The sequence below is a fragment of the Narcine bancroftii genome, chromosome 4, assembly GCF_036971445.1.
Source record: "Narcine bancroftii isolate sNarBan1 chromosome 4, sNarBan1.hap1, whole genome shotgun sequence".
In the NCBI taxonomy this organism is placed as follows: Eukaryota; Metazoa; Chordata; class Chondrichthyes; order Torpediniformes; family Narcinidae; genus Narcine; species Narcine bancroftii.
In genome coordinates, this window is record NC_091472.1 from 24,456,936 (window position 1) to 24,475,990 (window position 19,055).

At 41.8% G+C, this 19,055-nt stretch overlaps 1 protein-coding gene across 1 annotated transcript in view; it reads right to left on the minus strand.

Moving 5' to 3' along the window:
- ttc27 (tetratricopeptide repeat domain 27) overlaps positions 1-19,055 on the minus strand; it is a 307,508-nt gene that overhangs the window by 102,721 nt on the left and 185,732 nt on the right. The window contains exons 11-12 of the mRNA XM_069930951.1: positions 3,706-3,801; positions 2,042-2,164 (exon numbers count right to left, since the gene is read on the minus strand). Coding sequence (XP_069787052.1) covers positions 2,042-2,164; positions 3,706-3,801 — 219 coding nt within the window. The remainder of the gene's footprint in view (positions 1-2,041; positions 2,165-3,705; positions 3,802-19,055) is intronic.

Genomic DNA, 19,055 nt, shown 5'->3' on the forward strand with positions numbered 1-19,055 from the left:
TGTGTATCCTTACATGTTACTTGCACCATAATCAATGCAACCAATAACAACAGGGATTACCAATAAAACGACGGCTCCCACAGCTCAACTTCGACAAATCTGAGCGAATAGCCCTCCAGCGGTTATTATTTTACATGTGAAGGAACAAATGAGGCAATGGACAATTTTAACGTCCATTCAATCATTTCGTTTAGTCTAATTTATTCACCACAAAATACCTACTTCAGTGAAGTCAATGCTCAGTGATTGTTCTGCACCAGAACAAAATGTCCTGGTAGTCATTACACACAAGTTCGGTTAGTTATTTGTACAAGATTGGAATTAAAACACATTTGTATTTTCAGAGTTAAGACAGAATCTGAGTGTCATAAAATAAATTACATTTCTGGCTGAGAATTTAAACACTGCACACAGTTGTCATTTTGTATAAAAATATCAAATCATACTGAAGAGATAACTAAGTGGATAGCCCGAAAACTTTAGAAAGAGTAGACTTTCAGAAGCATCTTAAATACAAAAGAAGAGGTGGGAAGCTTTAGGAACCAAACTCGAGAGCTGAGGTCTAAAGAAGCAGAAAAGAACGATTAAAATATTGGTGTCAGAATCTTCATTTAAATGGACCAAAGCACAAGTTACTACGTGTTTTAACTTGCAAATACATGCATTTAAGTTACATGAAGGGGGAAAATTTAGTAAAGATGTGTGGGGCAACAGAGAGTGGCAGGTGCCCAAAACACACTGCAAGGAGTAATGATGGAAGCAGATATCATAAAAGTGTTTAAGAGGCTTCTAGACAAACACGTGAATACACAGGGAATAGAGGGATATGTATCATATGCAAGCAGCGGAGATATACTTTAATTTGGGCATCATATTTGTTGCAGACATTTGGGCGAGAGGGACTGATCAGTGTTGTATGTTCTACATTAAAAAAACACGAACTTTGGTCAGTCTGTTGCCCATAGAGTTGTTTTTAAGATCTCACTGTGGACAAATCCTACTGTTTGAAGTTTCATTCCCCCCCCCCCCCCCACCCCCCCACCTCCGCCCCCCAACCCCATCTCTGGTTAAACCAAAGATACAACTTTTGTGATATAACTGGGAAAAATAGATTTAACAGGGAAAAAATATATATTTGGAGAAAGAGAAATAAAGAAACTGCCAGTGTCCATTTCTAAGCCTCCATTATAAAATCAGCCATGATTACTTTTTACCCTCAGTGTCTATTTGTGCAAGATGTTATAATCGTTGTCAGCATACCTTCTTGGGGATTGGTGTAATGTACTACACACGTGCACACATACATTGCAAAGATCAATGGAGGATGAGCAGGAAAACCCTGAGCCATTATGTCCTTCTAAACTAATGATGTGAAAGCTATCAAAATACCTATCCTGTCCCACCCAGAAATCCTTGCAGTTCATTTTATTGCTGAGAATAAAAAAATCACCTTAAATGGCTGAGTAAATGCATCAAGATCATTTCATAGCAAAAGGTGATAGACATGCAAGCATTATTCAATTCAAGTTGAGGAAAATTTAAAGAGTACAGAATGCTGAACCTTACAAATGAGAATAGTCAACTATTGCACAAAAGGTTCCAGATGCCATCCACGAGTTTTGCAAATCATTATCGATTTTCAAACCTTCATGCAAAAAAAATAGCTGTCATCTTGTTACAAATAATTTGTGATATTTGTATTGCTGTTTATCTGTCACAGGCAGAATAGTTCAGCACAGACTAGAAAGGCTGAAGGGCCTGTTTTCTGTGCTGTAATGCTTTGTGGATCTAACCACCAAATCAACTAATGAAAGCGAAATATTATGGTTTTTCCAATTCACTCATTTTTTTTTAAGATGTCACAGTCTCCTGTGAGAGAAAGTCAAAAACTTTAAAAGAGTCAACATTGTACATGGGCATTTTTTTTATTGTCAATATAATTCAAATACTTTTCAATGGCTAGGAACAAGCAGAAACTCTTTAAATAACATTAAATGCCTTAAGTCAGCTAAAAAGTTACTTCTATGGGATGTTGTCTCACCTTTCCATGCCTTCCAATTCTTTCACAGCAGATCACAACATCTTCCCACATCTCTAGTTGCTCGAAGATCTGCTGAGCTGAACTGACACATCCCAGATCCAACAGTAGAATGGCAAGCTGTCGCTAATAAGGAAAAGATAACCTTTCAAAAACGCCTGCAATTTATTGATGGCTAATGCTCAACATGATGGAAAAACATTTGCTCTCAAGAAAAATTAAAATACAAAAACCACAGACAGCAGTTTGTCTTGATAAAGGGTCCAGGCCAGAAATGCTGAATGACCATTTTTGCCCATTGCCCATTCCTTCACTGCCGATGATTGGGGCAGATGGACAGTAAAATGAATTCTCACATTTTATTTTTTTATCACTTATAACACAGTAGAAGCCAATTTCAGTCATTTAAACCCAATTACACTCAATTAACCTACAATCCCATATGTTTTTGGAGGGTTGGAGGAAAACGGAGCTTCCGGGGAGATTCATGGGGAAAAAGTACAAACTCCTTACAGACAGCGCTGGATTCGAACCCAGGTTGCTGGCGCTGTAATAGCGTCACACTAATTGCTATGCTAACCATGCTGCCCATTGGGTTTGCCCAACCATGCGCATTGTGGATGAGAAGCCCCAGATAACCCAGCCACTGAAAAAAAAAATGGTTCACTACATAGCAGAAAGAGCAAGGGTAATTTTATTTAATAATATTAAATTTTAAATTCTTTTTTCTTTGGTTTGGCTTCGCGGACGAAGATTTATAGAGGGGTATGTCCACGTCAGCTGCAGGCTCGTTGGTGACTGACAAGTCCGATGCGGGACAGGCAGGTACGGTTGCAGCGATTGCAAGGGAAAATTGCAAGTTGGTTGGGGTTGGGTTTTTCCTCCTTTGTCTTTCGTCAGTGAGGTGGGCTCTGCAGTCTTCTTCAAAGGAGGTTGCTGCCTGCCGAACTGTGAGGCGCCAAGATGCACAGTTGGAGGCGAGATCAGCCTACTGGCGGAGCTCAATGTGGCAGGCACCAAGAGATTTCTTTAAGCAGTCCTTGTACCTCTTCTTTGGTGCACCTCTGTCTCGGTGGCCAGTGGAGAGCTCGCCATAGAACACGATTTTGGGAAGGCGATGGTCCTCCATTCTAAAGACGTGACCCACCCAGCGCAGTTGGGTCTTCAACAGCGTGGATTCGATGCTTGCGGACTCTGCCAGCTCAAGTACTTCGATGTTGGTGATGAAGTCACTCCAATGAATGTTGAGGATGGATATTTAAAATGTCAGAGTACAAAATCTAGGTTATCAAGAACAGAGAGCTGGCTTGTTTTTTTTGTTTCCGCAGGCTTTTTTCTAGGTTTCTGTAGGGGTTGTTGACCCCACCAGTATTTGTAATTTTTGTATCTGTACAAGTTATATGACTTTATTCTCAGTTGTATCGGGACAAGGAAGGGTGGGGAGGGGGATGGGGGAATAAAAACAGACTCTGTATGTCATATTGGTGTTGAAAGAGATTGAATTGTTTGGATGGATTTATACAAGACTTTGAAAATCTTCAAATAAAAACAACAGAGATTTGGAAAACTTGGAAGAAGAAAAGCAATTCAGTGCAGACTGTGAACCTGTAAATCTAAGCTGTCACTCCTGCACTACTGGAGAGACTACCTCTTGGAGATAGACATACCTTAATGGCATAGTGTGGAGGCACTTGGCAACAGTAGAAGATCTTTAGTCGCTCCACCACAGATGTGGTCTTGTCTTCAAAATGATCTGCTAGTGTCTAAGCAAGGAAAATAAACAGAAATAATTAGGTGGCAGTTCGACCATTTTCACAATTTATTACATAAGCTGCGCACAAAAGCTGGTTTCAGAGCATGAGGGAGAAGAGTACTGCCTCTAGTTACAAATGGTTAAGAGCATGTGTGGTTAGGGCTGGACGCATTCGGGTCTCAATAGCTTGGCATCACTCAGTTTGAATAATGGCCCCTGTTAAAGCACCAAAGAATGATCTCAGCCCAAGGTTGAATCCTGGGTTGGCAGTTTTGTTGCACAAGAAGGGTTGGCGCAGACTTAGACAACACTCTTCGAAGTTTAAAAGAATGAAATGATTTCAATAAAACCTACAGCATTGTTGAGGATAGATGTTTAATTGATTTTCTTTTCTCCTGGATGACTGTAATTCTCAAATTAGGTTTTTGGCCATTCAGAAAAGAGATGAGAAAAAATATCTTTAACCAAAGGACAATGAATCTTCACAAATCTCTAAAGAGTTATGATATTATTAAATATTAAAGAAATTAAGAGTTAGTGCAGAGAAGTGCCAATGAGGCAAATTTTTAGCTCTGAAGTTAGTTAATCTGTGAATCCACAGGTAATCTGCGACTATGAAGGGACTCCTCTTCTGCCTTTGAACAACCAAGCTCTACTGAATACAATCTATCATTATAATTTTGAAGGGATGGAATCAAACTTAATTTTTGCTGTGTCGCGTTAAGTCGCATCAATTATTACTTAGGCCTGAGGAGTCACGTGATGGAGTAGTGGCCGATAGGAGAATACCAGCCCTCTCCAGAAAAGAAGGAAAAAAGTAAAGAAAAACCAAAGCCCCAGACACACAAATCACAACAAATAAAAAATAAAGGTGTGGAGGAAATGGCACCAAAGAAAGAAAAGCCAAAAATAAAGGGAAGAAAATACGAAGGAAAGACGCTGTACCTGTACGAAGAAGCAGGGACCCGCCGTGGAAAGAGGCGTCCACTCCCTGAGGTCAGTGGAAACCCCGCAGGCTCACGACCCACTGAACGCAGGACTGCAAAGATGTCTTACGGAGCCAAACAGAGGTGCGCAACCGCGCATGACAAAGACAACACCGACGGGAGGGGGACCAGCTGTGGAGTTGAACTCCACAGCTCGAACAGCTGAGAAAGACGCGACAGCAGGGCACCCAGTGGGAAGATACAGAAAATAACGGGAACGGGAGGGATGAGAATGAAAAAAGGAAATCAGAGACACAACAGATAAAAAAAATACCCAACAAACCGAGACAAACAGCCCAACAAGAAAGTCAGAAGAGACACAGATACAAGGAAGAGAGGTAGAGGACACAAACCCTAGAGCAGACACAGAAGAAGAAGAAGGAGAACATCAAGCTCTGCACAGAGAAATAGAAAATAAAGGGAATGGACAGTACATAGATAAAAAAAATTTTAAAGAATATATGGAAGCATTTAAAAAATGGCTGACACGAGAATTTAGTGAAATAAAAGGTACAGAAGAAAAAGTGAGTAGATTAGAGCTGGTCATAACAGAAATAGGAAAAAGAGTAGACAAGGTGGAAAAACGAGAAACAGCCGTAGAAATGGAAGTGGACGACTTAAAAAGAAAATTGGAAGAAAATGATAAAAAAGTTAAAGAAACACAGGAGTTGTTAGCTCAGAAGATGGATATAATAGAAAACTATAATAGGAGAAACAATATAATGATAGTGGGCCTTAAGGAAGATGAAGAAGGCAAAGATATGAAAGAATTTATAAAAGAATGGATCCCCAAAGTCCTGGGAATGCCAAAAGTACAGGAAGGAATGGAAATAGAAAGGGCACACAGAACTTTAGTCCCAAAACCACAGCCACAACAAAAACCAAGATCCATTCTAGTAAAATTCCTGAGATATACGACAAGAGAAAATATATTGGAGAAGTCAATGAAAAAAATGAGAGAAGACAAAAATCCACTGGAATACAAAGGTCACAAATTTTTTTTCTACCCAGACATAAGTTTTGAGCTCCTGAAGAAGAGGCAGCAAAATCGATCCTATGGAAGAAAGGCTATAAATTTATGTTAAGATATCCAGCGGTGCTTAAAATAGTTATCTTGGGGCAGCAAAGCAGACTGTTCTTGGATCCGAACAAAGCACTAGAATTTGCAGAACGCCTGCAAAACAGAAAGAGAGATGAAGAGATGTAACAAGAACAAGAATGACGACAAACTTCATATAAAGAAGAAAAATAATGTATAAGTAAGAACTAAGAAGGGGAAGAAAAAGGAAGAAAGGAAGTAAGAGGGAATTAATAGGGTGAGTTTTGTTATATGTGAAGATAAAAGTCTTTTCTGGAAGGGGTCAGGTGGGGGAGAATAACAGTCACTGCGAAATCAGTTGACGCTTGCGAGCAGATTCGCAATCCAAATGGAGAGGGAAGTTGTGGTTACCCGGCAAGGGACAAGAGGCAACTCAGAGAGGGGGGGGGGGGGGGGGGACATTTGGGGTTAAGGAAATTCTAGATGTGGGAATAGTGGAAATATTTTATGTTTTAGAAATGTTGTCTTACAGTGCATTAAAAAAAAACAGAAATGGATAAAGAGAAAAGGTGGTGATGAGGAAGCAGAAAGGAAAGGTAAACAAAGTATGAAATGGCCATGTTGAACTATAAGAGACTTTGGCTTGGCTTCGCGGACGAAGATTTATGGAGGGGTAATGTCCACGTCAGCTGCAGGCTCGTTTCTGGCTGACAAGTCCGATGCGGGACAGGCAGACACGGTTGCAGCGGTTGCAAGGGAAAATTGGTTGGTTGGGGTTGGGTGTTGGGTTTTTCCTCCTTTGTCTTTTGTCAGTGAGGTGGGCTCTGCGGTCTTCTTCAAAGGAGGTTGCTGCCCGCCGAACTGTGAGGCGCCAAGATGCACGGTTTGAGGCGAGATCAGCCCACTGGCGGTGGTCAATGTGGCAGGCACCAAGAGATTTCTTTAGGCAGTCCTTGTACCTCTTCTTTGGTGCATCTCTGTCTCGGTGGCCAGTGGAGAGCTCGCCATATAACACGATCTTGGGAAGGCGATGGTCCTCCATTCTGGAGACGTGACCTACCCAGCACAGTTGGATCTTCAGCAGCATGGATTCGATGCTGGCCTCTGCCATCTCGAGTACTTCGATGTTGGTGATGAAGTCGCTCGAATGAATGTTGAGGATGGAGCAGAGACAACGCTGGCAGAAGCATTCTAGGAGCCATAGGAGATGCTGGTAGAGGACCCATGATTCGGAGCCGAACAGGAGTGTGGGTATGACAATGGCTCTGTATATGCCAATCTTTGTGAGGTTTTTCAGTTGGTTGTTTTTTCAGACTCTTTTGTGTAGTCTTCCAAAGGCGCTATTTGCCTTGGCGAGTCTGTTGTCTATCTCGTTGTCGATCCTTGCATCCGATGAAATGGTGCAGCCGAGATAGGTAAACTGGTTGACCGTTTTGAGTTTTGTGTGCCCGATGGAGATGAGAGGGGGCTGGTAGTCATGGTGGGGAGCTGGCTGATGGAGGACCTCCGTTTTCTTCAGGCTGACTTCCAGGCCAAACATTTTGGCAGTTTCCGCAAAACAGGACGTCAAGCGCTGAAGAGCTGGCTCTGAATGGGCAACTAAAGCGACATCGTCTGCAAAGAGTAGTTCACGGACAAGTTGCTCTTGTGTCTTGGTGTGAGCTTGCAGGCGCCTCACATTGAAGAGACTGCCATCCATGGGGTACCAGATGTAAACAGCGTCTTCATTGTTGAGGTCTTTCATGGCTTGTTTCAGCATCACACTAAAGAAGATTGAAAAGAGGCTTGGTGCAAGAACGCAGCCTTGCTTCACGCCATTGTTAATGGAGAAGGGTTCAGAGAGCTCATTGCTGAATCTGACCTGACTTTGTTCGTTTTCGTGCAGTTGGATAACCATGTTGAGGAACTTTGGGGGGCATCCGAGGCTAGTATTTGCCAAAGCCCTTTCCTACTCACGGTGTCGAAGGCTTTGATGAGGTCAACAAAGATGATGTAGAGTCCTTTGTTTTGTTCTCTGCACTTTTCTTGGAGCTGTCTGAGGGCAAAGACCATGTCAGTAGTTCCTCTGTTTGCGCGAAAGCCGCACTGTGATTCTGGGAGAATATTCTCGGTGACACTAGGTATTATTCTATTTAGTAGAATCCTAGCGAAGATTTTGCCTGCAATGGAGAGCAGCGTGATTCCCCTGTTGTTTGAGCAGTCTGATTTCTCGCCTTTGTTTTTGTACAGGGTGATGATGATGGCATCACGAAGGTCCTGAGGTAGCTTTCCTTGGTCCCAGCAGAGCTTGAAAAACTCATGCAGTTTGGCATGCAGAGTTTTGCCGCCAGCCTTCCAGACCTCTGGGGGGATTCCATCCATACCTGCTGCTTTGCCACTTTTCAGTTGTTCAATTGCCTTATATGTCTCTTCCTGGGTGAGGACCTCATCCATCTCTAGCCTTAAGGGCTGTTGAGGGAGCTGGAGCAGGGCGGATTCTTGGACTGAGCGGTTGGCACTGAAAAGAGATTGGAAGTGTTCTGACCATCGGTTGAGGATGGAGATCTTGTTGCTGAGTAGGACATTGCCGTCTGAGCTGCGCAGCGGGCTTTGGACTTGGGGTGAGGGGCCGTACACAGCCTTTTGAGCCTCGTAAAAACCCCTGAAGTCGCCAATGTCCGCGCTAAGCTGGGTTCGTTTGGCGAGGCTAGTCCACCACTCATTTTGGATCTTCCGGAGTTTGCGCTGAAGATGGCTGCATGCGCGACGGAAGGCTCGTTTCTTCTCCGGCCAGGACGGCTTTGCAAGGAGAGCCTGGTGGGCAGCTCGCTTCTTTGCCAGCAGCTCCTGGATTTCCTGGTTGTTTTCGTCAAACCAGTCCTTGTTTTTCCTGGAGGAGAAGCCCAGTACCTCTTCAGTGGATTGCAGTATAGCAGTCTTCAGCTGATCCCAGAGGGTTTCAGGAGACGAGTCCGTGAGGCGAATTGCATCCTCGAGCTTTGCCTGGAGGTTTGCCTGGAAGTTTCCTCTCACTTCGTCTGACTGCAGGTTTCCAACATTGAACCTCTTTCTGGGGGCACCACTGTTCCTGGGCTTTGGCTTGAAGTGAAGGTTGAGCTTGCAGCGAACAAGCCGGTGGTCAGTGTGGCATTCCGCACTGGGCATGACCCTGGTGTGGAGCACATCTCGTTTGTCTCTTTCTCGCACCAGGACGAAGTCCAGGAGGTGCCAGTGTTTGGATCGGAGATGCATCCAGGTAGTCTTAAGGCTGTCCCTCTGCTGAAAAAGGGTGTTTGTAATGACAAGCCGCTGTTCTGCACAGAGCTCCAACAGGAGGCACCCGTTGTTGTTGCACTTGCCAACACCATGCTTGCCCAGGATTCCTGGCCAGGTTTCTGAGCCTTTGCCGACACGAGCATTGAAGTCGCCAAGGATGACAACCTTGTCGGCTGTAGGGGTGCGTTGAATGAGGTTGTGCAGATCAGTGTAGAACTTGTCCTTTTCTGCTGGTTCCACCTGGGGGGTTGGAGCATAGACACTGATGAGGGTGATGCGATGCTTTCTTTGAAGGGGGAGTCGCATGGACATGATCCGGTCCGAGTGGCCTGTCGGGAGGTTTTCGAGTTTGGAGGCAATGGAGTTCTTGACCATGAAGCCTACACCAGATAGGCATTGTTCATCCATAGGCTTGCCAGACCAGTAGAGTGTGTAGCCTGCGCCGCGTTCTTGGAGGCTGCCTACATCTGCAAGGCGGACTTCACTGAGAGCAGCTATGTCGATGTCAAGTCTGAGCAGTACATGTGCGATGAGGGCAGACCGATGTTCAGGTCGGTGGCTGTCAGCCTTGTCTAGCATGGTTCTGATGTTCCAGCATGCTAGCTTGAGTTTGTGAACATCTTTTGAGGGGGAGGACGTGGAGGGGGAGGACGTGGACATGTCCTCGGGCCTGCGCAAAGGAGCTTTTAGGTGGAGTGCAGTGTGCGCAGTACTGGCCCCACCCTTTACATCCATGGTTCGTGTGCCACATGGCCAAGCAAGCTGGGACGTGGCAGCGAGGTCCTTGGGTAGTAGGTTTTATATCAGAGTGGCCTTCTCCTATGCAGGTTTCTTACCCAGGCTGGAGGGGCCTGCCTCCCCTTCTAGGTCGGACCATACCTGGTTGCAATCCAACCTGTTGGCCTCCGCCTGCTTCTCGGGGCCTCCGCCTGCTTCACTCTGCCGAGGCCGGGGCCACCGACTCCCACTCGCTTCTGCCCGGACCGGGGCCTCCGCCTGCCTCACTCTACCGAGGCCGGGGCCGCCGCCTCCCCCTTGCTTTTGCCCGGATCAGGGCCGCCGCCGCCTACCTTCTGCTCGGACTGGGGCCGGGGCCGCTGCCGCCTACCCTCTGCCCAGACCGGGGCCGCCGCCGCCTACCCTCTGCCCGATCGGGGCCGCCACCGCCTACCCTCTGCCCAGATCGGGGCCGCCGCCGCCTACCATCGGCCTCGGTAGAGTGGGACAGGCGGCGGCCCCTGTCTGGGTGGAGACGGGGGGGAGGTGTTGGCCCTGGTCTCAGCAGAGCGAAGCAGGCGGAGGCCCCGGTCCGGGCAGAAAGAAGGAGGCGGCGGCCCCTATCTGGGCACAGGGAAGGCAGTGTTGAACTATATGACTATAAATATTAACGGAATACATAACCAAATCAAAAAGAAAAAGCTGTTAAATTTACTGAAGAAAGAAAAAATTGATATAGCATTCGTGCAGGAAACACATCTAACTGAAGTGGAACATAATAAATTAAGGAGAGAGTGGGTAGGGCACGTAACGGCAGCATCATATAATTCAAAAGCCAGAGGACTAGCTATATTAATCAATAAAAATGTACAAATCAAAATAGAGGAGGAATTAATAGATCCAGAGGGAGGTATGTAATGATAAAGTGTCAGAAATATTCAGAATTTTGGAATTTGCTCAATGTATATGCACCTAATGAAGAGGATCAAAAATTTATGCAAGATATCTTTTTGAAGATTGCAGATACGCAGGGGAATATACTGATAGGAGGGGACTTTAACTTTAATTTGGACAATGATGGAAAAAACTGGACAAAAGACTAGCAGAAAGAACAAAGTAACCAAATTTATGGTTAAATCGATGCAGGAAATGCAACTTTTGGATATATGGAGGAGACAACACGCAAAGGAGAAGGAATACTCATGTTATTCGGGTAGACATAAAACATACTCAAAGATTGACCTGTTCCTGTTGTCAGCCCACATCCAAGGGAGAGTTAGAAAAATGGAATATAAAGGTAGATTGTTATCGGATCACTCACCCCTGTTATTAGCAATAGAGCTGGAGGACATCCCACCGAGAATGTATCGATGGAGATTAAATTCCATGCTACTTAAAAGACAGGATTTTAGAGAGTTCATTCCCATGCTACTTAAAAGACAGGATTTTAGAGAATTCATTGAACGACAAATTAAAATGTACTTTGAAATAAATACGGAATCAGTGAAAGATAAATTTATACTATGGGATACAATGAAAGCGTTCATCAGAGGGCAAATAATAAGTTATGTAACTAAGATGAAGAAGGACTACAATCGGGAAACAGAACAGCTGGAAAGGGAAATAGCAAGTACAGAAAAAGAATTAGCAACAAGGGAAAATACAACAAAAAAAAGAGAATTGGCGGACAAAAAAATAAAATATGAAACATTACAAACGTACAAGGTGGAGAAGAACATAATGAAGACAAAACAGAAGTATTATGAGCTAGGAGAAAAAATGCACAAAATACTAGCTTGGCAGCTTAAAACATAGGAAAAAGGACAAACAAATTACATATAACCCAACGGAGATCAATGAAAACTTCAAGGAATTCTACGAGCAATTATATTGAACTGAGAATGAAGGGAAAGAAGACAAAATAGATGAGTTTCTAGCTAAAATTGAACTACCAAAATTGCAAGAAGAGGAGCAAAACAAATTAATAAAATCATTTGAAAGAGAGGAAATACAGGATATATTAAAAAAAACTACAGAACAATAAAACGCCAGGAGAGGACGAACTCCCAATAGAATTCTATAAAACATTTAAAGACTTATTAATTCCTCCTCTCCTGGAAGTAATGAACCAGATTTAAAAAACACAAAACATGCCAGATTCGTGCAAAACAGCAATAATTACAGTAATACCAAAGATGGGGAAAGATCCACTAACATCAGCATCGTATAGACCAATATCTCTACTCAACACAGATTATAAGATAATACCTAAACTATTAGCAAACAGATTGGCCGACTGTGTACCAAAAATAGTAAAATTAGATCAAACTGGATTTATTAAGAAAAGACGAACAACAGACAATATCTGTAAGTTCATTAACTTAATCCATGCAGTACAAGAAAACAAGACGCCAACAGTGGCGGTTGCCTTAGACACAGAGAAAGCCTTTGACAGAGTAGAATGGAATTATTTATTTAAAGTACTACAGAGATTCAACCTACCAGATAAATATATTAATTAGATTAAAGCATTATATAAGGGACCATTGGCGAAGGTGACAGTAAATGGATATATATCAAACCAATTTAAATTAAGCAGGTCAACTAGGCAGGGATGGCCATTATCTCCCTCACTGTTCGCATTAGCTATAGAACCACTAGCAGAACTGATAAGAACAGAAAATAAAATACGAGGGATAAAAATAAAAGAGAAGGAATATAAAATCAATCTATATGCAGATGATGTCATAGTATACTTAACAGAACCAGAATTATCAATAAAAGAATTACTTAAGAAATCAAAGGAATATGGAGAAGTATCGGGGTACAAGATCAACGCAAATAAAAGTGAAGCGATACTAATGAATAATGCGAATTTCACAAAGTTTAAGAAAGAATCACCATTTAAATGGCAAACACAAGCAATCCGATACCTAGGTATTCAACTAGATAATAATCTAGCCCATCTATACAAATTAAATTATCAGCCATTAATGAAGAAATTACAAGACAACTTAGAACATTGGAAAGACTTACCACTAACACTGATAGGAAGGGTAAACTGCATTAAAATGAACATCTTCCCAAGGATACAAGATCTATTCCAATCATTACCAATTCACCTAACAGAGAAATTCTTCAAGGAGCTAAATAAAATAATAAGGAAATTCTTATGGAAAGGGGGGAAAATGAGGATAGCACTAGATAAATTAATAGAATGGTACAAACAAGGGGACTTACAGTGACCAAACTTTAAGAATTATTATAGAGCAGCACAATTAAGATACCTATCAGATTTTTATCAAAGGGAAAAACCAAATTGGACCAGATTAGAACTAGATAAAATAGGGGAGAAGGTACCTGAACATATACTATTTAAGTGGGATGAAAACCAGTATTGCATCATCTGCTCAACATTTGGAAGAAGATTCACGTAGAACTGAAAAAAACAAATTATCAACTACCAAAATTAATATTGATGCAAAATCAACTAATCCCCTTCACAATAGATAACTTTTCCTTTAGAGAATGGGAGAGAAAAGGGATCAAAAGAATAGAAAATTGTTTTTTGGGAAATAAATTATTATCTTTTGAACAAATTAAGTGCAAATATGGTATAACTCATAGTACAATGTTTGTATACCACCAACTGGAAGGAAGCAGCTTTGAATACATGATTACAGACACAATGATAATTAAAAGATTTATAACAAACATGTACATCAAACTGCAAGAGAAAGAGAAAGGAAATAAGCTGTAAACCCAAACAAAAGTGGGAACAAGATCTAAACATAAAGATAAAGAATGAAACATGGGAAAAGCTATACTCCGGAACTATGAGAAATACAATAAACTCGAGGTTACGCATGATACAATATAATTGGCTACACAGGCTATACGCCACGGCCCAAAAGTTAAATAAATGGGACCCAACAGTATCAGACAGATGTTTTCGCTGTAAGAAGGAAACAGGGACAACAGTACATGCAATTTGGGCATGTGAGAAAGTAGAAAAGTTTTGGGAAGATCTAAAGCAGGTATTAAATAAAATCACAAAAAGCCACATACCAAAAAATCCAGAGATCTTTTTTCTAAGTAATATAAAAAGTAACGAACTTGGAGTCGATTTGGATGGAGCACAAAAAAGATTTATTATGATAGCCTTAGCTATAGCAAAAAAATGTATTATGTTAACCTGGAAATCAGAAGATAACCTGAGAATACAGCAATGGTACATAGAAATGAATAAATGTATTCCATTGGAAAAAATAACATATAATTTAAGAAATAATATCACAGTATTTGAACAAATTTGGGAACCGTACATGGAACACAATGGAGAAGTCCTACTGCGGACCTCCACTGCCTAAAATGACAGAAGGAGAAGAAGACGAAATGAACTGACCCAGTGTGTAAAAGTAGATGACACAAATTTCTTGTTTATTTTCATTGTGTGATGACATTGTTTAATGGGCTTAAATTGAATGTTGAGTGGGTGGGGGGGGGGGGTGAAGGAGGGAGGGGAGGGAAGAAAAGGGGAGAAAATGTGTGTCAAGAGGGAAATGTTTATTGGTCAATATGGTTCATAGTGTGAAAAATTTTTTTTAAATTATTACTTAGGCCTTTAGAAAACACCTTTGGTTTCATTATTTGTTGGATTTTACAAAATCTCTCGGGTTTCTGGCTGTATTGAGAGCTGTAGCAACATCCCAGTTTACTCTGTTCTTTATTCCTCCATCTCTCGTCTTTCTCACTTTCCTTCACTTTCATTTCTCCCTGTATTCCAACTTCAGTTCTTTCCAGCTCAATTACTTTAAGCTGTCCTTCATGACTGCCACCCCATTCTCTTTCTCTACAACTACTATCTCTTTCTTACTTCTTTGCATTCAATTCTCACCTTAACAGCTACCTGTTTGTCAGTCTGTTCTTCTCCTCTCTTTATTTGCTTGGTCTTATTCGTACTGGTGTTCATAACTCTCACAGTTCGTTACTGTAAAACCTAAATCATCTGAGGGAAACACTTGGTATGTGGAAGAGAGCTGAAGCACGAAGGAGGGGGATAAGTAATGATCAATAGAGGTTTTTGCAGACCCATTGCACTTTGAGGCAAGTTACAGATATCAACATCGACTCCTGGATCATTTTCTTTTCCATCTAATCTGTTCTCATGACCATTCAGACTTCCTGTTCCCACTTCGAGGAGGCCTCACGTACACCCGGTAAGCCTTCAACTCCTACCTGAACACATCCTGGATGGGCCTTGCTTTCCATCACAAGTGCCCTGCACTCATCCAGGCCTGTCCGTATCTGGCAGCATGAGGCTAATGCTAATTTACACACCTCTCAAATCGCACAAGTCTCATCCTGCTACATTTTTTCACAGAACTCATATCCATGCCATTTCGAAAGAGGCATAGGTGCCACAAGATTCGTACTACCGGGTTCAGGAACAATTACTACCGCTCAGACTCCTAAATAACAAATCAATCAGAGACTCATTTAGGGGCTCTTACTTTGCACATTATTTATTATTGAATATTTATTTTCTGCATTGCACTGTTATTTTTGCACTTCTTTCTTTCTTTGTTTACATGTCTCTATTTTGCATTTGAGTACATTCTTTTGCATTACCAATAAGTAGAAGTTTCAGCCTGACCCGCAGGATAAAGAATCTCAGGGTTGTATGTGATGTCACGTCTGTATTCTGGCAATAAATCTGAATTTTGAACTGGATCCCAGCCATCTTTATGCCCAGCTCTGGACAGACTTTGTGCGATTCAAACCATTCTATTTTCAGTTATTCACTACACCGTCATAGACTGTTGTAAATCATTAATAATTTTTCTACACTTTCTACTTTCACCATTCCAGAAGATCTATTTCACAATAAGTGCCCATGAGTATTTCCAGAAACACTGCACAATAAAACCAAAGATATGGCATTAAACTACCAAATCAGACATTAACTACAAATCTTTTACAGTCTGAGGCAGTCATGAAAATAATCTGTCAGGAAACATAGAAACACAATTAAAAGCAACCCAGCCAATCAATCAAATTCTCTGCTGAAGATGACTAAATTTCTTCAAACCAACTAGGAAGGACTATATATTTCAGAACAATCTTTTGGAAGCTCACCTCTCTGAGCAAAGAAAGAAAACATATTTCAGGTGTGGTAGAAAACAAGTTATTAAGCTTATTTTAATTTAGTAACTGAAAATAAAGTAGCACCTTTCCTCTTTCAAAGTCACAATTTTTTCCAATAATTAGTAGAGATTCATTTCCTGCTTTGACATTGAATAACGTCCTCTCCCCAAGGACAGAAGCCAGAGACAAAGCAGGTGCCATTCTATAGAAAGACCCCTCAATAAAGTTTAAAAAGGTTCAGAACAGATTAAACAGGGACCCATTTTAGCTGCTAGCCATGATAATGGCCAAGGCTTTGCATGAGCAATAGCAGGGGAAGATCAGTTGATGTTTGAATAAAATGGAAGGCAATATCAAAAGATTTCCAATAGCCACAAGCAATCTTCATCTTTAGAAATGCAAATCAAGGCTGGTAATGAAGAGCCTGACTGTATGTGCCACAATTTTGGTAAAGGGCAGTCCAATGAGAATGAACACTCAAAGAAATTTCTGGTTATTCAACCAAATTGACACAAAGAAACTCTCAGATAAACACTGCTGAGTGCAAAAAGAGGAGTTAGCATCAAAATAAATTGATCAGGATGGTTAGACAATTATCTGTAGGCGTGGAGCACACAATAATCACATCGATGGGATGGAGTGATTAAATGGCTTTAATTACCAAAAACCTAAGCATTACTGATACACGACTTGGCCAGATTCAAGGTACAGGAGCAAGAGGGGGCAAGTCCGGGCACACCAGCCTTTATTGGGAAATCCAGGGAGGAGCCAAGGGAGGGGTTAGGAAAGGTCAGGTAGGTTCAGACTGGCCACTCCATACATCTATGCTAAAGACTTTCTCCACAGTAGGACACGTGGAAATGAGTAAGAATAAAGATTTCCCTACAAAATAAAAGGTGCTTTTCCTTTAAAACCTCGTGGATAAGCTAATGGGAACAAACAGGGATTAAAAAATGGGAAATCCCTGAAATTCATATATTTTAATGCCAGGAGTATTGTAAAAAAGGTGGATGAGCTGAAGGTGTGGATTGATACTTGGAAGTATGATGTGGTAGCGATTAGTGAGACATGGTTGCAGGAGGGATGTGATTGGCAACTGAATATCCCTGGGTTTCGTTGTTTTAGGTGTGATAGAGTCGGAGGGGCAAGAGGAGGTGGGGTTGCATTGCTTGTCAGGGAAAATATTACAGCGGTGCCTAGGAAGGATAGATTAGAGGGCACATCCACGGAGGCTATTTGGGTGGAACTGAGGAGTAGGAAAGGAGAGGTTACACTTGTAGGGGTGTATTATAGACCACCCGGAGGGGACCGAGGCCTAGAGGAGCAAATCTGTAGGGAGATAGTAGATATTTGTGATAAGCACAGGGTTGTAATTATGGGAGATTTTAATTTTCCACATATAGATTGGGAAACACATTCTGTGAAAGGAATGGATGGGTTAGAGTTTGTGAAATGTGTGCAAGATAGTTTTTTACAACAATATGTAGAGGTGCCGACCAGAGAAGGAGCAGTGTTAGATCTACTGTTGGCAAATGGGATGGGTCAAGTGACGGAGGTTAGTGTTGGCGAGCACTTCGGGTCCAGTGATCATAATGCCATCAGCTTCAATGTCATTATGGAAAGAGAGAAATCAGGGCCAAGGATTGAGGTTTTTGATTGGGGAAAAGCTAGATTTGAGGAGATGCGAAAGGACTTGCAGGATGTGCATTGGGACAATTTGTTTTATGGGCAGGATGTAGTAGAGAGATGGAAGTCTTTTAAAGATCAGATTTTGAGAGTGCAAAAGCTTTATGTTAAAAGGAGGGGCAAAAGGTTTGAGAGAGCCGTGGTTTTCAAGGAATATTGGAAACTTGGTTCGAAGAAAAAGGGAGGCGTACATTAGATATAAGAAGCATAGAGTTAAGGAGATGTTTGAAAGATACATTGAATGTAAGAGGAATCTTAAGAGAGGAATTAGGAAAGCTAAAAGAAGGTACGAGAAAACTATGGCAAGCAGGGTGAAAACAAATCCAAAAGAGTTCTACAAATATGTTAATGGTAAGAGGAAAGCTAGAGACAAAATTGGTCCCTTAGAAAATCAGAGTGGAAAACTGTGTGTGGAACCTAGAGAAATGGGGGAGATATTGAACAGTTTCTTTTCTTCGGTATTCACTAAGGAGAAGGATATTGGGAGATGTGGGATAAAAAAAGCAAATTGGGTAAATATGGGGAATATAGAGATTACAAAAGGTGTAGTTTTAAGGCTTTTGAAGAATATAAAGGTGGATAAGTCTCCAGGACTAGACGGGATCTTCCCCAGGACATTGAGAGAAGTGAAGGAGGAAATAGCAGAGGCTCTGGCGGTAATTTTTCGAATGTCATTAGATATGGGGATAGTGCCGGAGGATTGGCGCATTGCGCATGTGGTTCCGTTATTTAAAAAGGGTTCAAGGAGGAAGCCTGGCAACTATCGGCCTGTAAGTTTGACGTCTGTGGTAGGTAAATTAATGGAGAAAATTCTTAGAGATAGTACTTATAAACATCTGGATAGACAGGGTCTGATCAGGAGTACTCAACATGGATTTGTGGGAGGAAGGTCATGTTTGACCAATCTGATTGAATTTTTTGAAGAGGTGACTAGGAATGTGGATGAGGGTAGCGCAGTGGATGTTGTCTATATGGACTTCAGTAAGGCCTTCGATAAGGTACCACATGGAAGGTTAGTTAGGAAGGTGCAGTCTTTAGGTATAAATTTTGAGATAGTCAAATGGATTGAACATTGGCTGAAAGGGAGAGGCCAGAGAGTGGTAGTGGATAATTGTCTGTCAGGTTGGAGGCCGGTGACCAGTGGTGTGCCTCAAGGATCTGTATTGGGCCCATTGTTGTTCGTTATATACATTAATGATCTAGATGATGGGGTGGTGAATTGGATTAGTAAATATGCAGACGATACTAAGATAGGTGGAATAGTGGATAATGAAGAAGGTTTTCTAGGATTGCAGAGGGATTTGGGCTGCTTAGAAAAGTGGGCTGAAAAATGGCAGATGGAATTTAATGCTGATAAGTGTGAGGTGCTTCATTTTGGTAAGAATAATCAGAATAGGACATATGTGGTAAATGGGAGAGCATTGAGGAATACAG